General features: G+C 39.7%; 1 protein-coding gene across 6 annotated transcripts in view; it reads left to right on the top strand.

Annotated features, from left to right (window-relative positions):
• The window catches only part of ATP8A1 (ATPase phospholipid transporting 8A1), a 235,562-nt gene that overhangs the window by 143,214 nt on the left and 70,871 nt on the right, over nucleotides 1-21,477 (top strand). For all 6 annotated transcript variants that reach the window (XM_067735836.1, XM_067735834.1, XM_067735838.1 and 3 more), the window contains one exon: nucleotides 16,283-16,455. In XM_067735836.1, coding sequence (XP_067591937.1) covers nucleotides 16,283-16,455 — 173 coding nt within the window. The remainder of the gene's footprint in view (nucleotides 1-16,282; nucleotides 16,456-21,477) is intronic.

Below are 21,477 nucleotides of genomic sequence, written 5' to 3'. Positions count from 1 at the left end.
CAGAGATGTTCTGACTTACCTAAGGGATATGCATGTCCCAGATGTGCATGTCTGTGGATGCATCCTTTGTTGTTAAACACAAATTGCAGCATGCTGTCCACACTGCTTGATACTGCACTTTGCTTTTCTCACTTAATATATCTGAACAATTATTTTATAATGGTCTGTGTGAAGCTACCTAATTCATTTTAATGGTGGCACAGTATTTATAAGACAGCCATAAAGAAATGACAGAGGGGGGTTAAAACTGGAGAGCTAGTCTCGGGTCAGCTGTGGAAAGCTGGGCCAGGTCTGAGAATTTGCCTTCATAGGCGAGGGAAGCAATTACATCAGCCTCTTAAAAGAGGTGTGATGGTTAGAAGCAGTTCTACATAGGCAAGTTGGAAGGGTGGGAGGCATGGGGTGCAGGTAAGGGACCAGGATAAGAGTTAGGGAGGAGGAAATAGGGGCACCAAAGCCAGCAATGTGGTGTGAAATTCAGGGAAACTTATCCCATGGGGTCCCTGAGAAGGAGCCATCGAAGGTGGTTCCAGAACTGGGTTGCAGTTGTTCACAACATTACAAGACCCTCAGTGTAAACATCCCCATAATCCCTGTAGACCATTAGGCCTTTGTCAGCATCATGGGTTACACGTGGTACCCAGGTTTTCTGACACTTGAAGGAAGTCAGAAGTGGGACCTGTGAGGTCAAAGCAGAAGCATGACCATGCTTGATTTGACATCCTTCTTCTCTGGATTTAGGCTTTCACTTTACGTAGAGTGTGCTAAGCATTGCTTCTTTTGTTTTCATCTGTTTCATCATTTTTCTCCAACTCTTAGACAAACACAGTCTTGAAGTGTTTTAAGTATCAAGTGATGTAAATAGCAATCTCAAGAAAAAAAAGAGAAAACTGAAATACCAAAAATATTCAATGTACTGAATCATGTATTGTTAAGACAAGTTTATTTACTTCCATTTTGAAGTTTCCAAGATGGCAACTCAAAAGTAATAAACACCTCATTGGGACGTCTCTGGTGGTCCAGTGGCTAACAATCCGCCTTCCAATGCAGGAGATGCAGGTTCAATCCCTGGTCAGGGAACTAAGATCCCACGTGCCATGGGGCAACTAAGCCCATGCGCCACAACTATTGAGCCTGCGCACTCTGGAGCCCATGTGCCACAACTAGAGAGCCTGAGTGCTGCAGCTACTGAGCCCGCATGCCTCAACGAAGACCTGATGGGGCCAAATAAATAAATAATTTTTTTTTTAAAGAAAAGTAATAAACACCTCAAAAGTACTTGCACTACCTATTGCTGCAGGACCAAACGTAGAGCCTCAGGGGAATACTCAATTTCAGTGAGAGCAGGGACACCCCTCTGTCTGTTTTGGTTTGCCATTCTCTCTCACTCCCCAGCAAGTTGCCTAGCCCATAGTTCGTACTCCATAAATATTTGAGAAGTGAGTCACTGAATAAGGTTTAATTAAGGGCTTCCTTTAAAAACAGAAAAAGGTTGTGTATCAGTTTTAAGTTTGGTAGTAATCGATCATATCTGATACTTAAAGAGCAAGTGTTTAGAAATGTCCTTAGCAATGCAAATGCCAGTTAGGTGTGGAAGATCACAGGCAAACACTATGGCTGAATGAACTGACAGACGCATCCAGCTCCAGGCTACCTTGGGTTCTCGCACTGCTGTCTGGAGAAGGTTTTTCTCCCAGGGAGTTAAGTGGTGACTTTACAAATCTGGCTGTCTGGGGTGAGACCTGCTGTGGCAAACTCATTCGCTTCTCAGCAGGAAAGGAAACAGCACTTTGCACCATAGCTCCTTCAGATCTTGTGTCATACAACCCACGGCTGAGATTTCAGGCAGGTCATTAGAATGAGTCTAGGTAAATCATTATTTATTTTTCATTGCCATGGAAAAGAAAAGCATCCTATGTGTTCAAATTGTACTGATAATAGTAAGAGATAGGGTTACCACTCCATCAGCACAAAGAATAATTAACATTTAGGTGATAAACTTAGGAATATGCCATCTTAGGAAATAATATTAATATAATAGGAAATAAATTGTGGGTGTTCAGAGTTTTGTCAAGTGACAATTTTAACGTACTCAGATCATTCTGTGCAGTAGCACAGTGGTTAAGGTACAGTTCTGCCCCACCTGAGTGGGGCACCCTGGGCAAAGTGAAATTAGATAACTTCTCTGAGCCACTTGTGCTGCCTGTCAGGTGAGGATAATGTTACCCTTGGATTGGTATGGTTAGCACAAGGCATGGCACGTATAAAAAGGATATGTTACAAAATTGTGTAGAAAAGTAGTCTATGTTGAAGGCTTGCTCTACAGACCTAATATGGAAATCTGATGGGCTTTTCTGCCTCTGCACATCCCCGGTTCCTTTCACAGCAAAAGCAGCACGCCCTGCTAGTATGACGCCTGAGAGCAAAGCTAGGTGTTCTCACCCAGTTACCTGACAGTGCCAGCAAAAGAGTTTCTTAAAAAGCTTGATCATACTTGTTTTAATTTAGAAAGTAAGAATTTCGTGGAGGAGTACCTTTAATAATCTAAAGTAGATCAGAATCTATTAGATATTTGTTAGGTAACAGAATTTTCTATCATGTGACTTTGAACCACTTTGTTTTGGGTTCTGATTATGATCTTGGTATGAGACATTTTCTTAAGGGTCTGCAAAAGCACAAATTTTAAATTACTGGCTTGAAGGATATTTTGTACTTCTTCCCTAACTCTACAGAAATGCCCAGGAAGTATCCCATTAAATTCACAGAAACCCCTTCCACTTAATGACCTAGATCCTGTCTGTTAAAACTGGAAACATCTGAAAATGTGAGCTAAGAGCTAGGGAACCTCCTATGTGACCTATCTTTAGCTCCCAGTGTCTGATTACAGCATCTTTCAAAATGTAGTAAAACAATTCTGGAAGGACTGAGTTGATGTTATATTAAGGAGTGTGATTATTATAGTATTCACATCCCCCATAGCATACCAACTCTGTGAATCTCTGGAAATACTTTCAGGTGACCCAGAATATCTTTTTTGATGGATATGATCTAACTTTTTCTAAAAGGTAGAAAGAAATTGAAGACTGATTCATTGAGATAGCTCAGGATTTCACTACCCTCATTTGTCAAGTCTGGGTAGGTGGGAGGAACCATAATTTCTTAAGCCATTAACCCTGTAGGTACCCAAATCATCTTTCTTGAGTCTCACATGATATACCTGTAACCTTGGCCTCTCCTCCTTTTAGCATCTTTTTTATGTGGAGAGTTGTGGGATCTGTCCTGAGAGGTAGGGCTGGATCTTAAATTTGTTCTTGTTTTTTCTCCTCTTTTCTACTGTCTGGCTTCCCTAGGAAACAAAAAGGGGCAGAGAGGAAAATTACTTACTATATATTTATTGAATCAACAGAAATGATGATTAAATATGTATGTGAGGAACTTGGAGAAATAAATTTCTTCCACTCAGAGTCAAAAGGCTTCCAGTTTTCCCAAGTTGAACTCCTGAGAAGCCCTGCCCACCTCTCCTGCTGATCATCTGGGCACAGTTTTTTCAGTTTCTGCTTCTGTTGACATTTACATTTAGCCTGATTAGGAGTCAGCACCCAATATAAGGAAGCAGAGTATGGATCCCAAAGGAATATGCAGCTTTTTGACTGTGTGAAAAGGGAACTGCTTACCCCTGCAGGGTTCTATGCGTGGCTATTATAGTCATAAGAAAAACACTAGCTTATGTTTATAAGTGCTTATATTTTGTACTAAGTACCGGACTAAGGATTTTACAAGGACAATCACATTTACACCTGAAAACATTAGTAGGCAGATACTATTATGCCCCATCTTGAAAGGTTAACTTGCCCTCTAGTGCTAAGCAGCCCTGGAGGCTGTACCTAAGTCACTGGATTCCAGAGTCTAAGAAAATAAGAGTTCTCTGGGCCTCAGCTGCCAGTGACTCTTATAAAATAATAATAATAATATCCATCTCTAGGATGTTGTTGTGAGGATTAAACAAAACAGTACCTTTTAAGTCCAAGGTCTGGCATTTAGTAAGCACATAAGAAGTATGGACCATTACCATGATCGTGATCATTTCTTTTAGCATCATTACTCCTGGGGGTAGGGGGAGTTTCGTTTTGCCAGCTGCTGTAAGAGGTGATTTTAAACAGCTGCCCTCCTCACTACTTAAATTTCTCTACTTAATTTGCAAATATGAACTTAAGCCAGCCTAGGTTTGATTATGGATACCAGTCTTTTCCCTCCCTCATATATTTTACAGAAAATAAATTGTTAACCACATTTCATATTAACAAGGATAAGAATATATATTTTTCAACACCACGGGAAAAGAAAGCCCTTTATGGGATTGCACATTTTTTTTCCTAGCCGAATTTGATTTTCTAACACCATGTAAGCTTCAAATGTAACTTACAGGCATTCATGACATAAATGGTGAAGTTGTCATCTGCACCCTTTTAAGCTCGACTTATATGTATTATGCAGACAAACCTTACTGCTTGGGGAACCAGTCACTGTTGAACGGCTTCTGAAAGAAGTCCAGAATAAGCAAGTTATTGACTTGACTCCGGAAAAGGAGGGGAAAAAAGAGAATTGAGGCTACTTCAAGTTTTGTCTTGATATGTCCCATGAGTCTAATGCAGTACGTTTTGTATTGCTTTGAAAAATAGTTCAGGCAGGTTTTAAACCACACTGAGTTTTCCTCCACTGCCAGCTCGGGAACTTTAGTATTGTGAATTCTCTTTTGCCATTAGCAAAGCTGTTTCAGCTTTTTTGGCCTGAAAATGTGTAAGGTCTCAGTTTAACTTTTAAGGTGTTAATGTATCCCTATCAAAAGCAAAGATGTGTTTTTATAATGTCCCATTGCAGGATGATTGTTCAAATGCTGTCTGGCACACGGCTTACTTCAAGTAGCTCTCAGTGAAGAAAGCCAACTTTGTTCCGTTTGAGAGAAACGGGTTAGTAAAAACTATATATAAACATTACAAAAAAAGAAAATAACATACGAACAAATAATCTGTTCTCTGTTCCTCTGATTTAAGATGATGTCTGCCACAAGCCAAAGACTGTGGTTGAAAAAGTTCCATCAAACCCATTGTTTGGTCTCATAAAAACAAAATGTGTCCCCTTTGCTCAAACAAAATTCTGTAATCTTGGGTTGTGTTCAGATCCTTAAGTGAAGTTGTTCACAGATTCATAGTGTTGCTGTTCTGAGAAATTCTTCCTCCCCCTAAGCCTGAATAGTCTTTATCTTTTTTTTTTTGGCTAAACATCTGAGCTCTTCTAAGACTCTCTGAGACCTAGAATTACCGTTAAATGCCTTCTAATCAGTCTGCCCTCTTGCCACCTCCCAACAGCTTGATGGCATTTTTGAGGTGAGCAGACCATGCCTTGTGACTTTTTTTGCATCTCTTTTTTTTGTATCTTTTGATGAATCAGCATAGCCATAAAATTGACAGTTTACAGGAAACCTATGTGTCAGGTAAATCTGCACGCGTTAGCCTCTGCTTCTATACGGATGACGGTGTCTGTCTCAAATACAGATGGAGACTTTGAGTTCACAAAGCTAACGCCTGTGGGATCCTGACTCTTGACCTAGATTGCTCTAAGTCCAAAACTGTTTTTCTTTTTGTTCTTAAATAACCCTTCCTTCTCCAGAGGTAAAGGGGACTCAGTCTCAGAAAAAAGCATTCTGGAAGGCACGCCCCACGTTTGCCAGCTTGTCCCTACCTCCTCTCCCGCTCACCACCAGGACTGCAGAGCAGCTGAAAGAGGAATGTTCTTCTGGGAGATGGTGGCGTTTGGGCATCTTGTATTTACGAAATTCGGGAACGACCCTATATTTCGTTTTACTGTGACAGTTGTACATAGATTTATTTGAATGGATGTGGGAAATAATGGACATGGTGTGCATTTGGAATGTGCAGTGAGAAAACACAGCAGATAATGATTCTTCGGTATTCCTACATTAATTAATTCAAATCATTAGGGAAATGGGCCCAACATCAGCTTTCTTTGTGGTTCTGGGTAAGAATTTCTCACAGACCCCAGTTGTTACTGTCTCCAAACCGTTGATTTGGTAATTTGCTTATTTTCAAAAAACCGGTTGTATATTCTGCGCAGCCTCTTCTGGCTGAATTGAAGGCCATACGAGAGACTGGATGTCTGCCCATCCAGTTCCTCCAGGACACTTCCTCCTGCCCTTGAGTCACCGCCGCCGCTGGAGAATATTTAATGCCAAGCTCAAAATAAGTGTTTAGGAGACTTTCAGTGGTGGTTTCAAATAATTACTGTGAGAGCTTTGGTAAAAGCCTTTATCCACAAAACTATTTAAATTATATAATTATATCCCCTACCTCACTCTTCCTTCCTTTCCCGGGATTTGTCTGTCTTTGCTCTGTGCCGCCATCCCAACACTGAAAGATAGACTTAGACCCAGATTGGACACTTTCTGCCTTTCTCTCTAGGGTACCCAAAACGAGAATAGATGCCTCACAACGAATTATTTGCCTGATGGAACCTATCATAACCCCAAATCCCAAACCTCTGCCCAGGGGCCAAGAGCAATTTACCCAGCGCTGCAACTTCCTTTTCTTAGCTTCTTCCATTCTTTGACCTGTTTCAGATGGCATGACCCTACTGGGAGATTGGGCCATTTCCTCAATTACAGTGTTTCATATCTACGCCTGCCCTGGAAAGCTCATATCTGTGTATCAGCAAAGCATGAAAAAATTTTTTTTCTCTGTTTCCCTCTTCATTATATTTAGCAATATGTATTGATTAAGTGCATTTGCTTGGCTGCCTTCCACTAAGCTGTTTTAGAAGACCTCTTTGGCCATATGTTTTTAATGATTTCACCTTCTGTCTGCCTTTACCTATTTTAGAAAAATGACTTTATGTTGGTTTGGTTCTATACAAGTATGTTTTTAAAGGTTATGTTCTAATGTAGCCTAGGAGTTTAGAAACACCAGTTTTTCTGGTCAGAAACTGTCCAAGAGAGGGAGTGATCCTGACGGGGATGAATACTAAATGGACCAATTGTATATAAACGTAATTTCTCTTTATTCTCAGGTATATGTTCTTTACCACTTACTACCGCCTGCAGTAGCTAAAGAAGTAGTTGATATATGTGTTGCATAGGGTTATATGGAATGACCAGTGTTCCACTGAATCAATAATACAGTGTCAAAAGATAATACCCAATGGTTTACCGACGTTGCTGTCATGGAAATCATAACTCACTCTTTAAGAACGTGCTAACATTGTCCATACTTGATATGGTCAGAATGTATTATTAAGAATGTCATTGGAATGTTCCATTGATTTGTAATTTTAGGGTATGAACATTTGGAGAGTGCAAAAATAGAGAAAGAATGAAACATTATTTGGCCATAAATTTGTAAATACCTCATGTCTTAAATGATGATGAGATGGGGCCACAAACCACCAAAACAGCTAATAAAATAGGTGTTAGTTTAAGATTTTTATATATATTCTCTTATTTGACATTTTAACTTAACTGATAGTAGGTTTTAAAACCAAGTAGGTAAGCTAAGGTTTTTTCACACACACACACACACACACACACACACACACACACACAGAGTATTTATTTATCTGCTTTTAAAAATCATCAATACCTAAGAAGTTAAGTTGATGGTGTTAGAGCTGAAGAACATGCCAGCGAAATAAGTCCTCTATGTTTTGTTTATCATTAGTTATTTTCAACCTACTATTTGTGAAGCTCTCATTTGCATATAATGCTATTTTATGTAACTGCATATATATATATATATATATATATCTTTATGAGAGCTTAAAGTCTAACATATATTGATGTGGTCATCTGCAAAAAAACATAGTATGAGAGAAATGCCAAATCACTTTGTAACTTTCAAGTTATTTTCTGCTCAAGAGTTGTATCAGGGCCTCCCTGGTGGTGCAGTGGTTAAGAATCCACCTGCCAATGCAGGGGACATGGGTTCAAGCCCTGGTCCAGGAAGATCCCACATGCCGCGGAGCAACTAAGCCCGTGCGCCACAACTGCGTGAGCCTGCGCTCTAGAGCCCGCGAGCCACAACTACTGAAGCCCACGCGCCTAGAGCCCGTGCTCCACAACAAGAGGAGTCACCGCAATGAGAAGCCCGCGCACCGCAATGAAGAGTAGCCCCCGCTCACCGCAACTAGAGCAGCAACGAACACCCAGTGCAGCTGAAAATAAATAAATAAATAAATTTAGTTTTTTAAAGAAGAGTTGTATCAGGTTAGAGACAAATTAAGAGATAAAGAAAAGCAGTCTAGGTTAACTTTATAAATATTTGTCCTCCTACCATCTAGCAAGAGCTACATGCCATATGAGAAGAGATAATGCCATCTTTTCTGTAATTGAGGGAAGACAGGTTTCCAGATAGTTTTTATGTAGAAGAAGTAGTAGCTAGTAGAGTTGGGTGTTAGCAATGAAAAAGTAGATTGAAATAAAATTGCCATTAGGAGATTTCAAAAGGAAACTGAAAATCATCTCAGTAATATACCACTTGGATTGCACTGATGTTGTGCAGTGATTGACAGGTTGCAGAACATTCATTCTTCTTCGGATGTTGACATCTCTCTTAGACCTGATGTCAGAGGAAGGAAAAGAATTAGTCTTTCCTGGAAATCACCTCTGAGCCAAGCACTGGGCAGGACACCTGAGTTAGCACATCTTGTCACCACAATAACCCTACAAAAGAGATATTAACCCAATCTTATGAATGAGAAAAATTTGATTGAGAGAAATTAAGTAACCTGCCTGAAGAAAGACAGCCATGAAGTGGGAGAACAACGATTCAAACCGAGTCATTCTGATACCATATTACTGCTAGTTAGTCAAGTGAAAAAATAAATAAGGACGAGGTAGATTGGAATACATATGTACTCCTGGTGAAGAAGTTTATCGATAGGCCATGAAATAAACTTACCTGTGACACCTATGATGTGGGATATAATCCTTTGTAGAACGCTGAGCCTAGGTAGCCACCTGATCCAAAAGTATTTTGGGGTTCTTGGTGTCTTAAGTTAGTGGTTGAAGCCATTCCTTATTTCTCATTTAGTTTTTTCATAAGGAACTTTTTTTCAAAATAAAACACCTAATATTTCCTTTCCAAGAAAGGTGAAAAATGCTTGATTAGCTTGTTTTCACCTTATATTCTACAACCACCTAAAGGTGAGGAAAGCCTTGTGTTCTGAGCCATGGGGTATGTTACAGCTTCTGGAACTTAAGTCCTTTACCATGTGGCGTCATCGTTTTGCTTCAGATGTTATTGGTGCCCAGAAGCATCATGTGAACCCTCATGGCCATCCTTGGCTTTCTAACTAAAAAAGCCCCACTTTTTTATGGTTACATATTTGTTATATGTTGATGGCTGCCTTCTCTACACTGATTGGTAACTTGTGCACATCAGCTGATGAGTTCTGAAGAGTTATTTTACAGTGACCCAACCTCCAGCAAGTTGTCTTATTTCATCAGTCACCGTCTTTGTTCCACAAGATGTTCTCCTGTAACATTATGTTGCATTTTGTCCTTTTGGTGGAAAGTAAGTGAAAACAGAAACCCGCTGTGCTGCTACTGAAGTGAGAAGCACAGGCTTCATAAACTTAAGTCCATTCTGACAAGGGTGAAAGTTGTGTGTCTTCCAAAAGTGATTCAGCATTAGCCAAAATTCTATGCTTATTTCACTTAACTGGTGGTGAACTCATGATAAACTTACGATAAACATAAATTTATCATTTGACCTGCACACATTTAAGAGATTCCCAGGAATAAATCCAGGTGCTGAAGGCTTATTTGTATTCTGACCCAAATACCAACATATAGTTTGAACTAAATAAGTATTATATGTATACTTTTTTCCTTTAACTTTTGCTCTTGGGCTTAGCCTTGCTGATGACTCCTTCTGGGATAAGATGAGTTATCACACATTTTCTTCTGTCACTATAAGTAACTGTGGCCCTGGAGCAGGATGTGGGTGTTACGACACCCATACGACACCCACACCACGACATTTAGGTGTTAACATTTTACACTGTCTGTAACCTTCACATCATTTCTGCTGGTTAGACTGGAATAGACTGGTGTTCTAGTCAAAGGCAAGAGGCTTTTATTTACCTCTCCTTAGGGATATTTCCACATTCTCTACTGGGGTGTTTCCTGGATATGTTCCTAAGTAAGACTCTCTGTTCTGTAAACCCCTGAAAGGAATCAGGAAGAAAAACCAAAGGCCAGAGGCTGAAAAGGGCCATTTTTATGCAAGTGCTTTCTGCAACATTACATTTGGGGCCATCAAAATCATAGTTCTTAGGTGGCCTAACATGTTCTTTGCACATCTGGCCTCTGGATTCTTTAGAGTGTTCCAAGCAGAGTTTTTGCCAAAATGCAAACGACATCTTGCACACTATGATACTTTCCAAACAAGTCAGGGCTTTCAATTTATTTCACTATAAAAGTGTGTTCATTGTCTAGGGTGCCCTCTGTGATTTTTATCAAAGATTTCCTCGGCAAACGTCATGTAAAAGTAATTTTAAAAGATTATCATAGGGCTTCCCTGGTGGCGCAGTGGTTGAGAGTCCGCCTGCCAATACAGGGGACACGGGTTCGTGCCCCGGTCCGGGAAGATCCCACATGCCGCGGAGCGGCTGGGCCCGTGAGCCATGGCCGCTGAGCCTGCGCGTCCGGAGCCTGTGCTCCGCAACGGGAGAGGCCACAACAGTGAGAGGCCCGCGTACCGCAAAAAAAAAAAAAAAAAAAAAAAAAAAGATTATCATAAAGATGCCAGTCTTTGATTTCTTAAAAATTGTTGTTATTTTATTTTATTGGAGGGTATGGTGGGGGTCAGGGCAGGCCACCCTAAAATATGCCAGACTGGCATATTGAATATTTTGAATTAAAGTTACTTAAGAAACAGCCAATCCAAGAAGAACATTCTGACCCTCCTTTGTCTTTAGAAAGCAAGAAATAAATCTCCCATTTGAAAAGTACCCGCCCTGCACCAGGAGGTAGATAGACATCCTTATCACTAGAGAGAGGAAATTCCAGGCCAAGAAGGCTGTTTAAACAAAATTTGTTACTGCCTCACTAATTTACTACCCCAAGCTTAAACGTCTCTGTCTTGTCAATTCTTTACAAATTTGTTGTTTCTTTGTCTAAAAATTATAAAAACTGCCTGCTTTGGTCACTTCTTAGGTCCCATTTCTATGAGACCTCCATGTGTACTAATTAAATTTGGGGGTTTTTCCCTCCTGTTAATCTGTCTTGTGCCAATTTAATTATTAGGCCAGCCAAAAAAACTCAAGAAGCAGAGGGTGGGAAATTTCCCCCTCCCCGACAGGTATTGTATGAACATGTTATCTATTTTGCCAGGCAATACAAAGATGCAAATAGAACTTTATTAAGGCCCTTTGGTCTGAGCTAATCTTTGTGAGGAATTGTACTTGACCTCATTATCTGCCAAGCATCTTTCTTTCTTTTTTCTTTTCCAAGCGTGTTTCTTATAAACCAAATACACATTGTTGTCTTCTCATAAATCCACTATTATATAACCTGCTTGATCACTAAGTAGCTAGTCTAGGTGTTGATTCCATTATTCATTAGACAATTTCTGTTATATGAGATAGAAGGAGATGTTAGATCATAACCACCACTTTGTTCTCCATTTCCTCTGCAATAAAATAAGCACACTAACATTTTATTTATTGCTCTAATTAAAAGTGTCCAAGATTACACAGGAGTTTTACAGGCAGTAAAAAACAATGGTCACACAACAAAATCATTGTAACTTCCCACAAGGTATTCTCCAATCATTAATAATTTGGTTATTCTTTTATTACCAAGCTTGTATTGATTTTATTTCATCTCTTTATCAAGGACCTCAGTCCTGCAGGGAAGTAGAGATATAAACAGATAAGCAATTATACATCACGCTACATTGTGTAAGTATAAACACATATTTGGAGAATCCAGAAGGTGGAGGTATTCATGTCACCTGGAGGACTCAGGAAAAATAGAGTTGGGGACATTTCTTGGTTTATTTATTGTTCATTGCTTTCCGTATGTAGTCTTAAGGGAAAGAAAGAGTGACAGTGGGGGAGAATAAAGATGCAGGGGAGAAGAGGGAGGAACAGAGGTGAGAAAAGAAGGCAGGTCTTCCTCCCAGCTCAGGAATTAGGGAGGATTAGGTAAAGGGAAGTTTTGAGATTAAGAGAGGAAAGTTGAGAGAATAATTTACGAATGTTCTCAGTAAAGCAGGGAGATGTTTGCTGCACTAACAGGAGCCAAATTTGGAGTCTGAAGAAGGGAAGAAAAGGTCTGGAGTAACCTCTGGGAACATTGGAATTGGCTAGGCCTGGGTGAAAGTATAGATCAGCAGTAATGAGCACCCATATAAGAGAGGAGAGCTGGAGTAGAGCCTGTCCTCAGGGGGAGGTGATTTTATTCCCTTTCTAGTCCCTGTTGTGTCAGGACTAAGAACAGAGAAGTGTTGGCTGTAGACTGAATTGTGACTTGGCAAAGCAGGAAAGCTTGGAGGAGCTCATAAGGGCCCCTGATGAGCACTTGGCTAGGTGCAGCCCAGGGACAGGGAGAGGAGAGCTGAATGCTCAACTGTCGTGTCCACATGGGATGCAGGCTGTGAGAGGTGCAGGCAAATCCCGCTTTCCCTGCGGCTCCTTCCCATACCTGGGTCCCCGCCTGGTGAGACGCCTGAATGCCTGTCTGTCTCCCCAAACTGCCTTTACTTCTGACTCTCCCTGATTATAGCAACAAATGCTCCTTTTCTTTCAGCCCACAAATAAGACTTTGTAGCATAAGGAGATACAGAACTTTTATGTTGTTGTACTCTATGGTCTTTTATCCTTTTTCTGAGTTAGCTTCTCATTTATATATTTACACTTTCACATGTCACTAAGTTTAAACGTTTAAACATTTCCCCCTTCGGTAACCAAAAAGAAAACAAAGCAACAGCTAATGTAGTAATAAATTTATTTCTAGCTACAGGAGATAAGCTTCAATGCAATATGGCCGTAAAGTATGGCTCCCAGGCTTACAGGAGAAGCAATAAACTTTCATAAATAAAAGAATTTTAAAATACTCCTGGCAGTATAAATAAGGGTGAAATATAACATGTAACTGGCAGCACACAGCCAACAACAGAGCTGCTTACAAAATAAAACTGTAAACGAAAATAAGAAAGTGTTTGCAGCTTTTCTGTTGCTGTTACCTTGCGCCCTAGGTAGGCTGACTGGAGAATTCACTGTGCGAAGATTTTCACTCACCTTCTGAAATGTGATCTCTATTACATCTCCTGACACTGTTTGATTTGCTGCAGATCTGTGATAATCACCCAGGAAACCCAGGGATGCTGACCCCACAAATAAGTTCTCAGTACATTTTAAGATGTTAGAGAACGCCCTCAGAAGAAGGGAGAGTGGGGTGCACAGGACTGTGTCGAACAGACAGGATCATGAGGGGCTTGCACAGCCAGGGGTTTACTTGACTTTGAGTCTTGCTTTGCAGCTGATCTATAAAGAAATTTGAAGTCCTCTTGAGGTACATCTCAGGTTTCATTTAGGTTTTCAGATCAGGAGTGACTTGGGCAAAACTTAAAAAAACAGAGTAGCGGATGGATGGATGGATGGATGGATGGGTGGATGGATGGATGGATGGGTAGGTAAGTAGATAGGTAGATAGGCAGGCAAGCAAATAAATACACAGGTACACACACATGCATTTCAGTGGACAGTGCCTTGGTTTGAAAGACTGTTGAAGTAATAATCCCTATTATTCTCTAGAAAATTAAAGAGCACGAAGGAGAAGACTGACTGCCTGTCTGTCTCTCTCTCAAATCAGAAGTGATAATAGAGGGGAAATGGAGTGCTTCCAGTGGGGTGAAATCAAAATTTATCAGTGCTCTCATTCCATAAATATGTCTTTCCCGAGCGTCTGTAATTACAGGCACTGTTTGTGGCTGGGAACCACATTAAACGTTGTCTCTCCCCTCAAGGAACTGAGGGTCTTGCTAGCATAGAGTGAATTACACATGATAGCATGGAGTGAGTCTGGGAGGGCTTGGGAGGACAGCTTGGTTTCAAAGATGGAATATCTCAGGAGGAAAGGGTGGTCCAGAGAGAGGGAATAAAGGAGTCAAGGTTGTGAAGAGAAAAGCGAACGAAAGTTAGCTGGACTTGGATTTTAGATTTTATCATGTAAGCAGTAGAAGCCATTGAAAAATTTTAGAGCAAGAAGAGACTCATTTGTGTTTCAAGTTTGTTTTGTAAAGAGAAGGCTCTGTTGGTGGTAAAGACAAGATGAGAGACAGATGATGAGGGCTCTAGGGAAACAACAGGGGAAATGGTATGGGGATTTCACTTATGATTTGCTATGCCTGGTACTGTTGGTTTTGTTTTTGCTGGATAATGTAGAGAATGACTAGCTAGTACAGAAATTTAATTCTGAGTTTGGTTTCTCTACTTAGTAGCCATGTGTTTTGGGGCAAGGAAATTAAACTCTAAGTCTCATGCTTATCATCTGCAGAATGGGGACAATAGTTGTGCCTCCTGCACAGGGTTGTAGTAAGTGTTAACTGAAGTACTGTATCTGTGTGTGTACTGACTGGTGTGTGGTACATGCTGAATATTGTTTTATTTTATTTTCATTTTTTATCTGTGTATTAATCTGCTTGTTTGTTCATTTCATCTATGGGAATTTGCTTTTAAGACAATCCAGGGTAATCTGCTATGGATAGTCATTGATAAATTTGCTTGCAGAGTCTTGCTGACACTTTTTACCTCCTTTTCTTAAAATTCTCTTGGGCCAAAAATTTCCAGTAGGAAATAGGAGCGTAAGGCCTGTAAATTAAAACAGCTCTTTCTCCCCGATGTAAAGTGTGAACAGAAAATTTTGCAAAGAATGCTGCTATATGGCGGCCCTTCATGTCACTGTGTGTAACAGCGAACAGGGGAAGTGTTAAATGAAGTTCCAGCGTTCGGAGGGTTGGGCATGCTTACTTTATGGTACAACACTGTTCTGTTATTTCGATAAACAGATCCTGAAATTCCAGAACGTAGTGTGAACCACATTTGAAATACGAATGTAGAAACACCTTCAAAAATCCCCAATATAAAATTTTAATTACCTCTGTCTTTGCTTCCCTCTTTGTGAAGATAACTCAAATAACTGTACCACAGTCTTAAATTGGAACGATAATTATATCTCCTTTGAATATAACAAAAATTATTATGTATTATTTTTTACTATAGGTATATTTTATTATATAAACATAGATTTGTTAAATTTATTATATAAATAACTGCGGGCTCAGATACTAGCACTCAGAACAAAACTCTAATAGGAAAGTAATTGTTCCTTACATTTCCTTGTGCAGAGCCCGTGTTCTGTGTCTTCATAATGTTAGGGCTCCGTTGAAATAAGAAGCTGTCCCTATCAGGTTATAGGAAAAGTCTACAGGATCTAGGGAGAAAAATTAAGTATCTTGAAATTTTTTCCCTTTGAAGAGCTGGGAAAGCAATAGTTCTTAACAGAGGGAAACAAATACAACCTCTCTATATAGCTGAGGTGAACAAAGCCTTTCTTGACACTAAAGGTTTTTATTGTGCCTGAAAATGAACTCTTCATTGATGGAAGGGGTTCTTTTATTCAATCCGTCAAGATTACTAGGCCACATGTCACCATCCCCAGCTGAAGTACCACATCATGAAATCGCGATTAAAGTTATAGACGCCAATTCATGAAGTGGGAAGAGATTACAGATACTACATTTCCTCCTCTTGAGAATTAAGTTTCAGTCGCATTGACAACTTCTGAAAGAATACCCATAAATTATTTAAATTACGTTCCCCAACTTTTCCCCTTGATTCATAGCTAAGCAATTTTGACTAGTTCAGCGTTGTTATGCTTTAACAAGATAATGTACTGAAAATATTTTAAGAAGATTGCGACCGTGTGGTTGGAATAATGAGCAAAGATGGCAGGGGAATGGGTGATGTGTAGTCAAGTCCCAACCGTGCTAGGAACAGGGTATGGCTTTAAGGGAGTCGCTCACTTTTTCTGACAATGTTTGTCCAGTCTTCTCTGAGGGGCTTTCGTGAGAATCAGATGAGTAGAGGTATGTGAAAGCAATTTGAAACATAAAAAGCACTAAAAATAACTAAAAGTAGTTGCTGAACAACCTTGGTAGAACAAATGGGAGTAAATGTTGAGGGCATCTTTTGTTTAATTTTACAGGGAACAAGGGAAACTCTCAGTCGTCACTGCACTACCCTTGGTGATGCTCTTCGGAAGGAGAATGACTTTGCTCTTATAATTGATGGGAAAACTCTCAAGTATGCCTTAACTTTTGGAGTACGGCAGTATTTTCTGGACTTAGCTTTGTCGTGCAAAGCTGTCATTTGCTGCAGGTAAGTTCTCCATGGTATTGTCAGATTTCAGTAATGAGCAACTGGATCCTAAGTTCTTGATTTTTAAAGTTCCTTGAAGTTATTTTATCCAGAATCATAAATGTCAGGTTATTTATTAATTCATTCACTCAGGGTTCACAAACTGGGATAGCATTTATTAGCAGAGTTTTAAAAGTGAGTCCTGACAATCATTAATGATTATTGTTCATAATTTGAATTGGCAGGTTTCTTGCCATTCTGTGTTTATTTACCTGCATTTCCATCCAGGGTTGCTTCTCTAAAGGTTCTGTTTTCTACACTTAAATCTTTGATTCTGTTGCTTGGACTTATTTGGGGGAATGCATGATAGGAGACACTAACTGAATCATTTTCCAAATAGCTGAGCATTTTTCTGAAGACTGTTTATTGACCATATAATCTTCTGCCCTCTAATTTATAATATTGCCTATATCCTAAATTAAAATCTGTTTTGAGGTATCAAGGCCTACTCCGTAGAATTGTATTTTTGTGAACTATTTAGCTCCAATCCTTCCTGAACTTCTTGTCAAAGAATCTTCCTCATGTCTTTGACTAAATTGTTTTAACAAAGTCTTCCTAAAATTTAAAGTATATTTATGACTATGCCCAGTCTCTTCCCCTCTGGTCACCATGAAATGCAAGGATTTTCCTCTTTGCCACCCACTTACTGAATCTTACCAGCTGGTCAGACTAGGCGTTGGGTAGCAGTTCTCAAATTGCTTTCTCTTCATGCGAGATGAAATACTAGCAGGGCTTCTGGAGAATTTCTCAGAATCTGTGCTTTTAACATTATCTTTAAAACTGTACTATTGGCAAACTTTATTTGTTTTACAAACTTTATTTGTAAAACTTTATTTTTCTCTTAAAATATATTTATGAATAAAAGAATCTTCTGCTTTTTAAAACTTTTTTTGGTCCAGGCTTTATTTACTTAAATATCCTGTATATGATATTGTCTCCAAACTTATAAGCCATGCCTTATAGGTATTTCCTAAATTTCAGTGGGTTGTTTTTGTGAAATATAGTTTAAACCATACTTAATAAATATCCTTGATAAGTGTCATTTCAGCCTATAAAATTATATTATACTCAGAGCATTAAGAGTTGCTTATTATTCCTAGGAATCTAATTATTTCATTTAATTTTTCTTCTCTGTGGCATGTATTAATAAATACTATTACTATAAAGCTTTTAGGCAATACAGTGTACAGATATTTAGTATTAGTAATAATCAGACTCTGCTTAACCATGAAGAAAAAATTGGAAATTATTTTGACTGTCTTCTTTAAAAAGCATGAGAAGAGGGAGGGGATATGGGGATATACGTACGCATATAGCTGATTCACTTTGTTATACAGCAGAAACTAACACAACATCGTAAAGCAATTATACTCCAACAAAGATGTTAAAAATAAATAAATAAAAATTAAAAGCATGAGGATACTCATGATTTTTTAATATCTGCTTTTCCAGTGATGTTTCTTGGCTCCTTTGTAAATCTCTTGACCATGTTCAACTCTGATGCTCTGCCATCAGGATAATTTTGAGCCAGACTTGGTTGTTTAATCACTTTCATTAACGGAGGCACAAGGATCAACAAAAGATTGCTCAAAAGCACATTAAGTGATATGGCTGTTGGCTCCTATTCAGAAACAGAACGGACCACAGAGCTGTTTAGATAAAATGACGGGTTTCCTTGAGCCTGCATCCGTTCTGTGCCGACTGTGTGCTGGGGAGAGATGCTGCACATACAAGGATGAACAGGACGTCCTGCCTGCTCTTCTTCGTATTTGTGTCTGCCTTGTGTTTTAAGCAGACTCACAGTTGGTTTGAAAGACGTGGGAGGCCGATTTCATCGCCGCTGAGCCTCATTCCTAGAGCATTGCTTAACACGGTACCTCCCACCATTCTTCAAAAAGTCGAACCACAAAATTAAACAATAGCAGAGGGAGAGAAAAACTAGAAAGCAGAGTCCAGGGAGAAAAAAATACGTTCTGTGCTTGTGAAATTCCCTCCTGAGATCCTCGTTCTGGATGCTCACAAGTCACATGGACCTGAGCACCCCTCCAGGTCCCAGGCCCCTGGGAGGGACACACACTGCCGTGCACGTGCAGCTCTGCTCTGACACTGAGCTTATAAAGATGTGGGTGGCCCCTTCCTCCCTCCATCCTGTTTTATGCATGTTTGAGGACCATGAAGGTCCCTCTGCAGACATTGAGTTTTATTTAGAGTTTTAGGGGTTTTTTTAAAAAGTAAAAAACTTTCCTCTGCTTTTTTCCTCTAATTACCCTCATATTCTCTCTTTTCCCCAAAGACTGTGGTTCAGCTTCCGGTCTGGCTTTGAGAATTCGTCTAAGCCCATAATTACATCAGTGCCACTGCCCGATTTATATCTGTGCACCTTCTTGGCCCGGTGCCGCTTGACATTTAAATTATTGGCACAGACCATCTTCTTGTCATTTAGCTTACTGACCTTGAAGCATAATTTCCATGATGAGTCCTCACTGTGAGGACTAGGTGGGCAGTTCTGCATATCCTTCTTTGCAGTTAAATGCACGCATTCTTACTCCTGGTTTCTCAGATGATTGTAATCTCCTAGCCTCAGGAAATTCTCTATTTTACTCCATTATAAGAAACCCTCTGGATAAATACTGAATATTATTTCAAAATACAGTAGGGCACTGTTTCTCAAATTAGTTTATGTTCATGCTGGTTTTCTAGGTTTTTCCCTCAAAACGACTTTACAGTTTATTTCTTGTCAGTCCACACATGAAGATAATTCAGCATCTTGCTCTTCCTTTGCTAGAGTGGAAGTAGGGGGAAAGCCTCCCTTAATAGATAATGAGGCTCTGGACATTAGCTCCATCTTCAGGATTACATCAGCCACTTGTCTTCCCTGACATTATCAGCATGAAGGGCAGGAGGCAGTTTTTAGTGTTTGCCTAATTGACAGAGTTATAAAGATGAGCGTTTTCCCTGAAGAGTCTACAGTTGAATTGAAAGAAACAGTTGTTCTCTGTCAGTTGTCATGACATCTCTTACTCACCATCAGTTTCTAAAGGGAATACTCAGAGACAGCAATAATCCCCTAGCCCCCAAATTATTCAGGGCTTTGGAGTGCTGGTTTTGGTTTACAGAGTGAAGGTTGCATGTTATACATCAAATACTTTTTTCAATTATGTAAAATCCAAGAAGTAAAATAAAATCTGTTTTTATCAGTCTACCAAGTACTGTATTTTCATAGGTACTGTGCAGGTTTTGTTTTCACCACTGTGTGAATTTACCTGTATAACCTGAGTAGTTTAATAGTAAACATGCATGTTATGTTAAAGGACTTTCTGGCAAGTTTTCCTAGTCCCTTCTTCAGGTACACTGATTTTTACCATTTGGTGTGATCACAGATACTTTTGAAGAACAAATGAAAGCTATGGACGAATTTTACACAGACATGTTAAATTGAATGTACCGCTTCAGGGATTTCATAGACTCCCTGGAACTCCTTGGACAGGTCGAGGGGGAAAAGGCTTGCTCCAGGACTCATGGAGATTTGATCACACAGCTAAGATCAAGAGCTATTCTACAAACTAACTGTAGCAGATAAATACTTTCTCATCTCAGCTGCCAATATTTTACGCCCTAAGGTCTTACAGGTTGTATAATTGATAGAAGGGCACCTTAGCCGGGGATTTATGGAATGCTTGTTCTAGCTTTGCTGCCCTGGCACTTTGGATACCTAATGGAATCACTCTGGCCTTGGTTTTGTGACCTGTAAAATGAAGAGCTTAGCATGTAGCAGTGAGTCAAATATTCCAGGGAGAATGGATGTCTACAGCAGTTAAGATTGGAGCTTCTCTGGCATAGAAAGGTGGGAAACCCATGCACACAGGCACCCTTCCTGGGTTAGCTTCTTCCAGCTTGAGAGCTACTAGGCCAGGGGACCTCTCCTAGCCCTTTCAGTTTTTGGATGAACCCTACTTCTTTTGGCCACTCTGTGGGAAGAGTCTGTCTACTGCTTGGATCTGCTTAATTCAGGGAAGCATCTGTTCTACCTCTTTTAATATTCCCTCCAGAAGAGAGTGGGAACGTTGCAGTGGAGTATCGCTGTGTGTTAAATAGCATGTGGTTTCAGAGATCCTCGTCAGTTCACATAAGCCAGCCTTTCAAAGAATCTTACATTTTTTCTGTAGTTGTCAGTTTAGCTTAAACATATTTTGAAACTTATGTTCTGTGACAGTTGGTTGAAAATTGGCCTAGAGCCTCCAAGCTTTTAGACTGTCTAGTAATCACCGTTCTTCTACATAATTTATGTACTCATGTCTTCTGAAAAGCAGAAGTGAAATTGAAGTAAGCATTTTTCCCTACTTGCAACATCTCTAATCAAAGTTTAACCCCCTTTTAGGCCCTTTTCCCCATAGTGCATAAGAAAACACTTGACTTCAGTGAGTGTCCTCACTCGGGAGTGGCATTCCAGGCAAAACCTTTCACCTGAGTCCGATCGAGGGGCCCTCCAAGAAGGCGTCTAAAGGGACACCTTGAATACTTTCTGTCATAGCCTGAGAATGTTAAGTAAAGGGTCAAGACAGATCCGCTTCTTGAATCTTTTGGGATTGTCTTAAACTTTAAGGATTTGTCTAAATAAATGTTCTACTTAAAGGATAGTCATAAAGCACAAATGAAGCTAATAAATGCTCAACAGACATTCCTTTAAAGAAAGAAGTTTGTGAACACGTTGGATGCCAAGCAGATGTTTGGCTTTGAGAAGACTTACAAACGCTTAATGAATGTCAACCGTATATTTGCTTCCAAGAAAATATGAATAAATGTTGGCAATGTTGAGAGAATATTTCTTTCATACATGTATGGCTAAAAGAGGACACACTGAATAAATCTTATAACTTCATAAAATGCCCATATTTTGTGTTAACATAATAATAAGTTGCTCAGCCCTGTTCATCTCATTTGCTTTTCTACCTCCACTGAGTAATGTTAAAGGAAATAAGTGGC

The sequence above is a fragment of the Pseudorca crassidens genome, chromosome 4 (genome assembly GCF_039906515.1).
Source record: "Pseudorca crassidens isolate mPseCra1 chromosome 4, mPseCra1.hap1, whole genome shotgun sequence".
Classification (NCBI taxonomy): domain Eukaryota; kingdom Metazoa; phylum Chordata; class Mammalia; order Artiodactyla; family Delphinidae; genus Pseudorca; species Pseudorca crassidens.
This window is presented reverse-complemented; position numbering and strand designations above follow the sequence as displayed.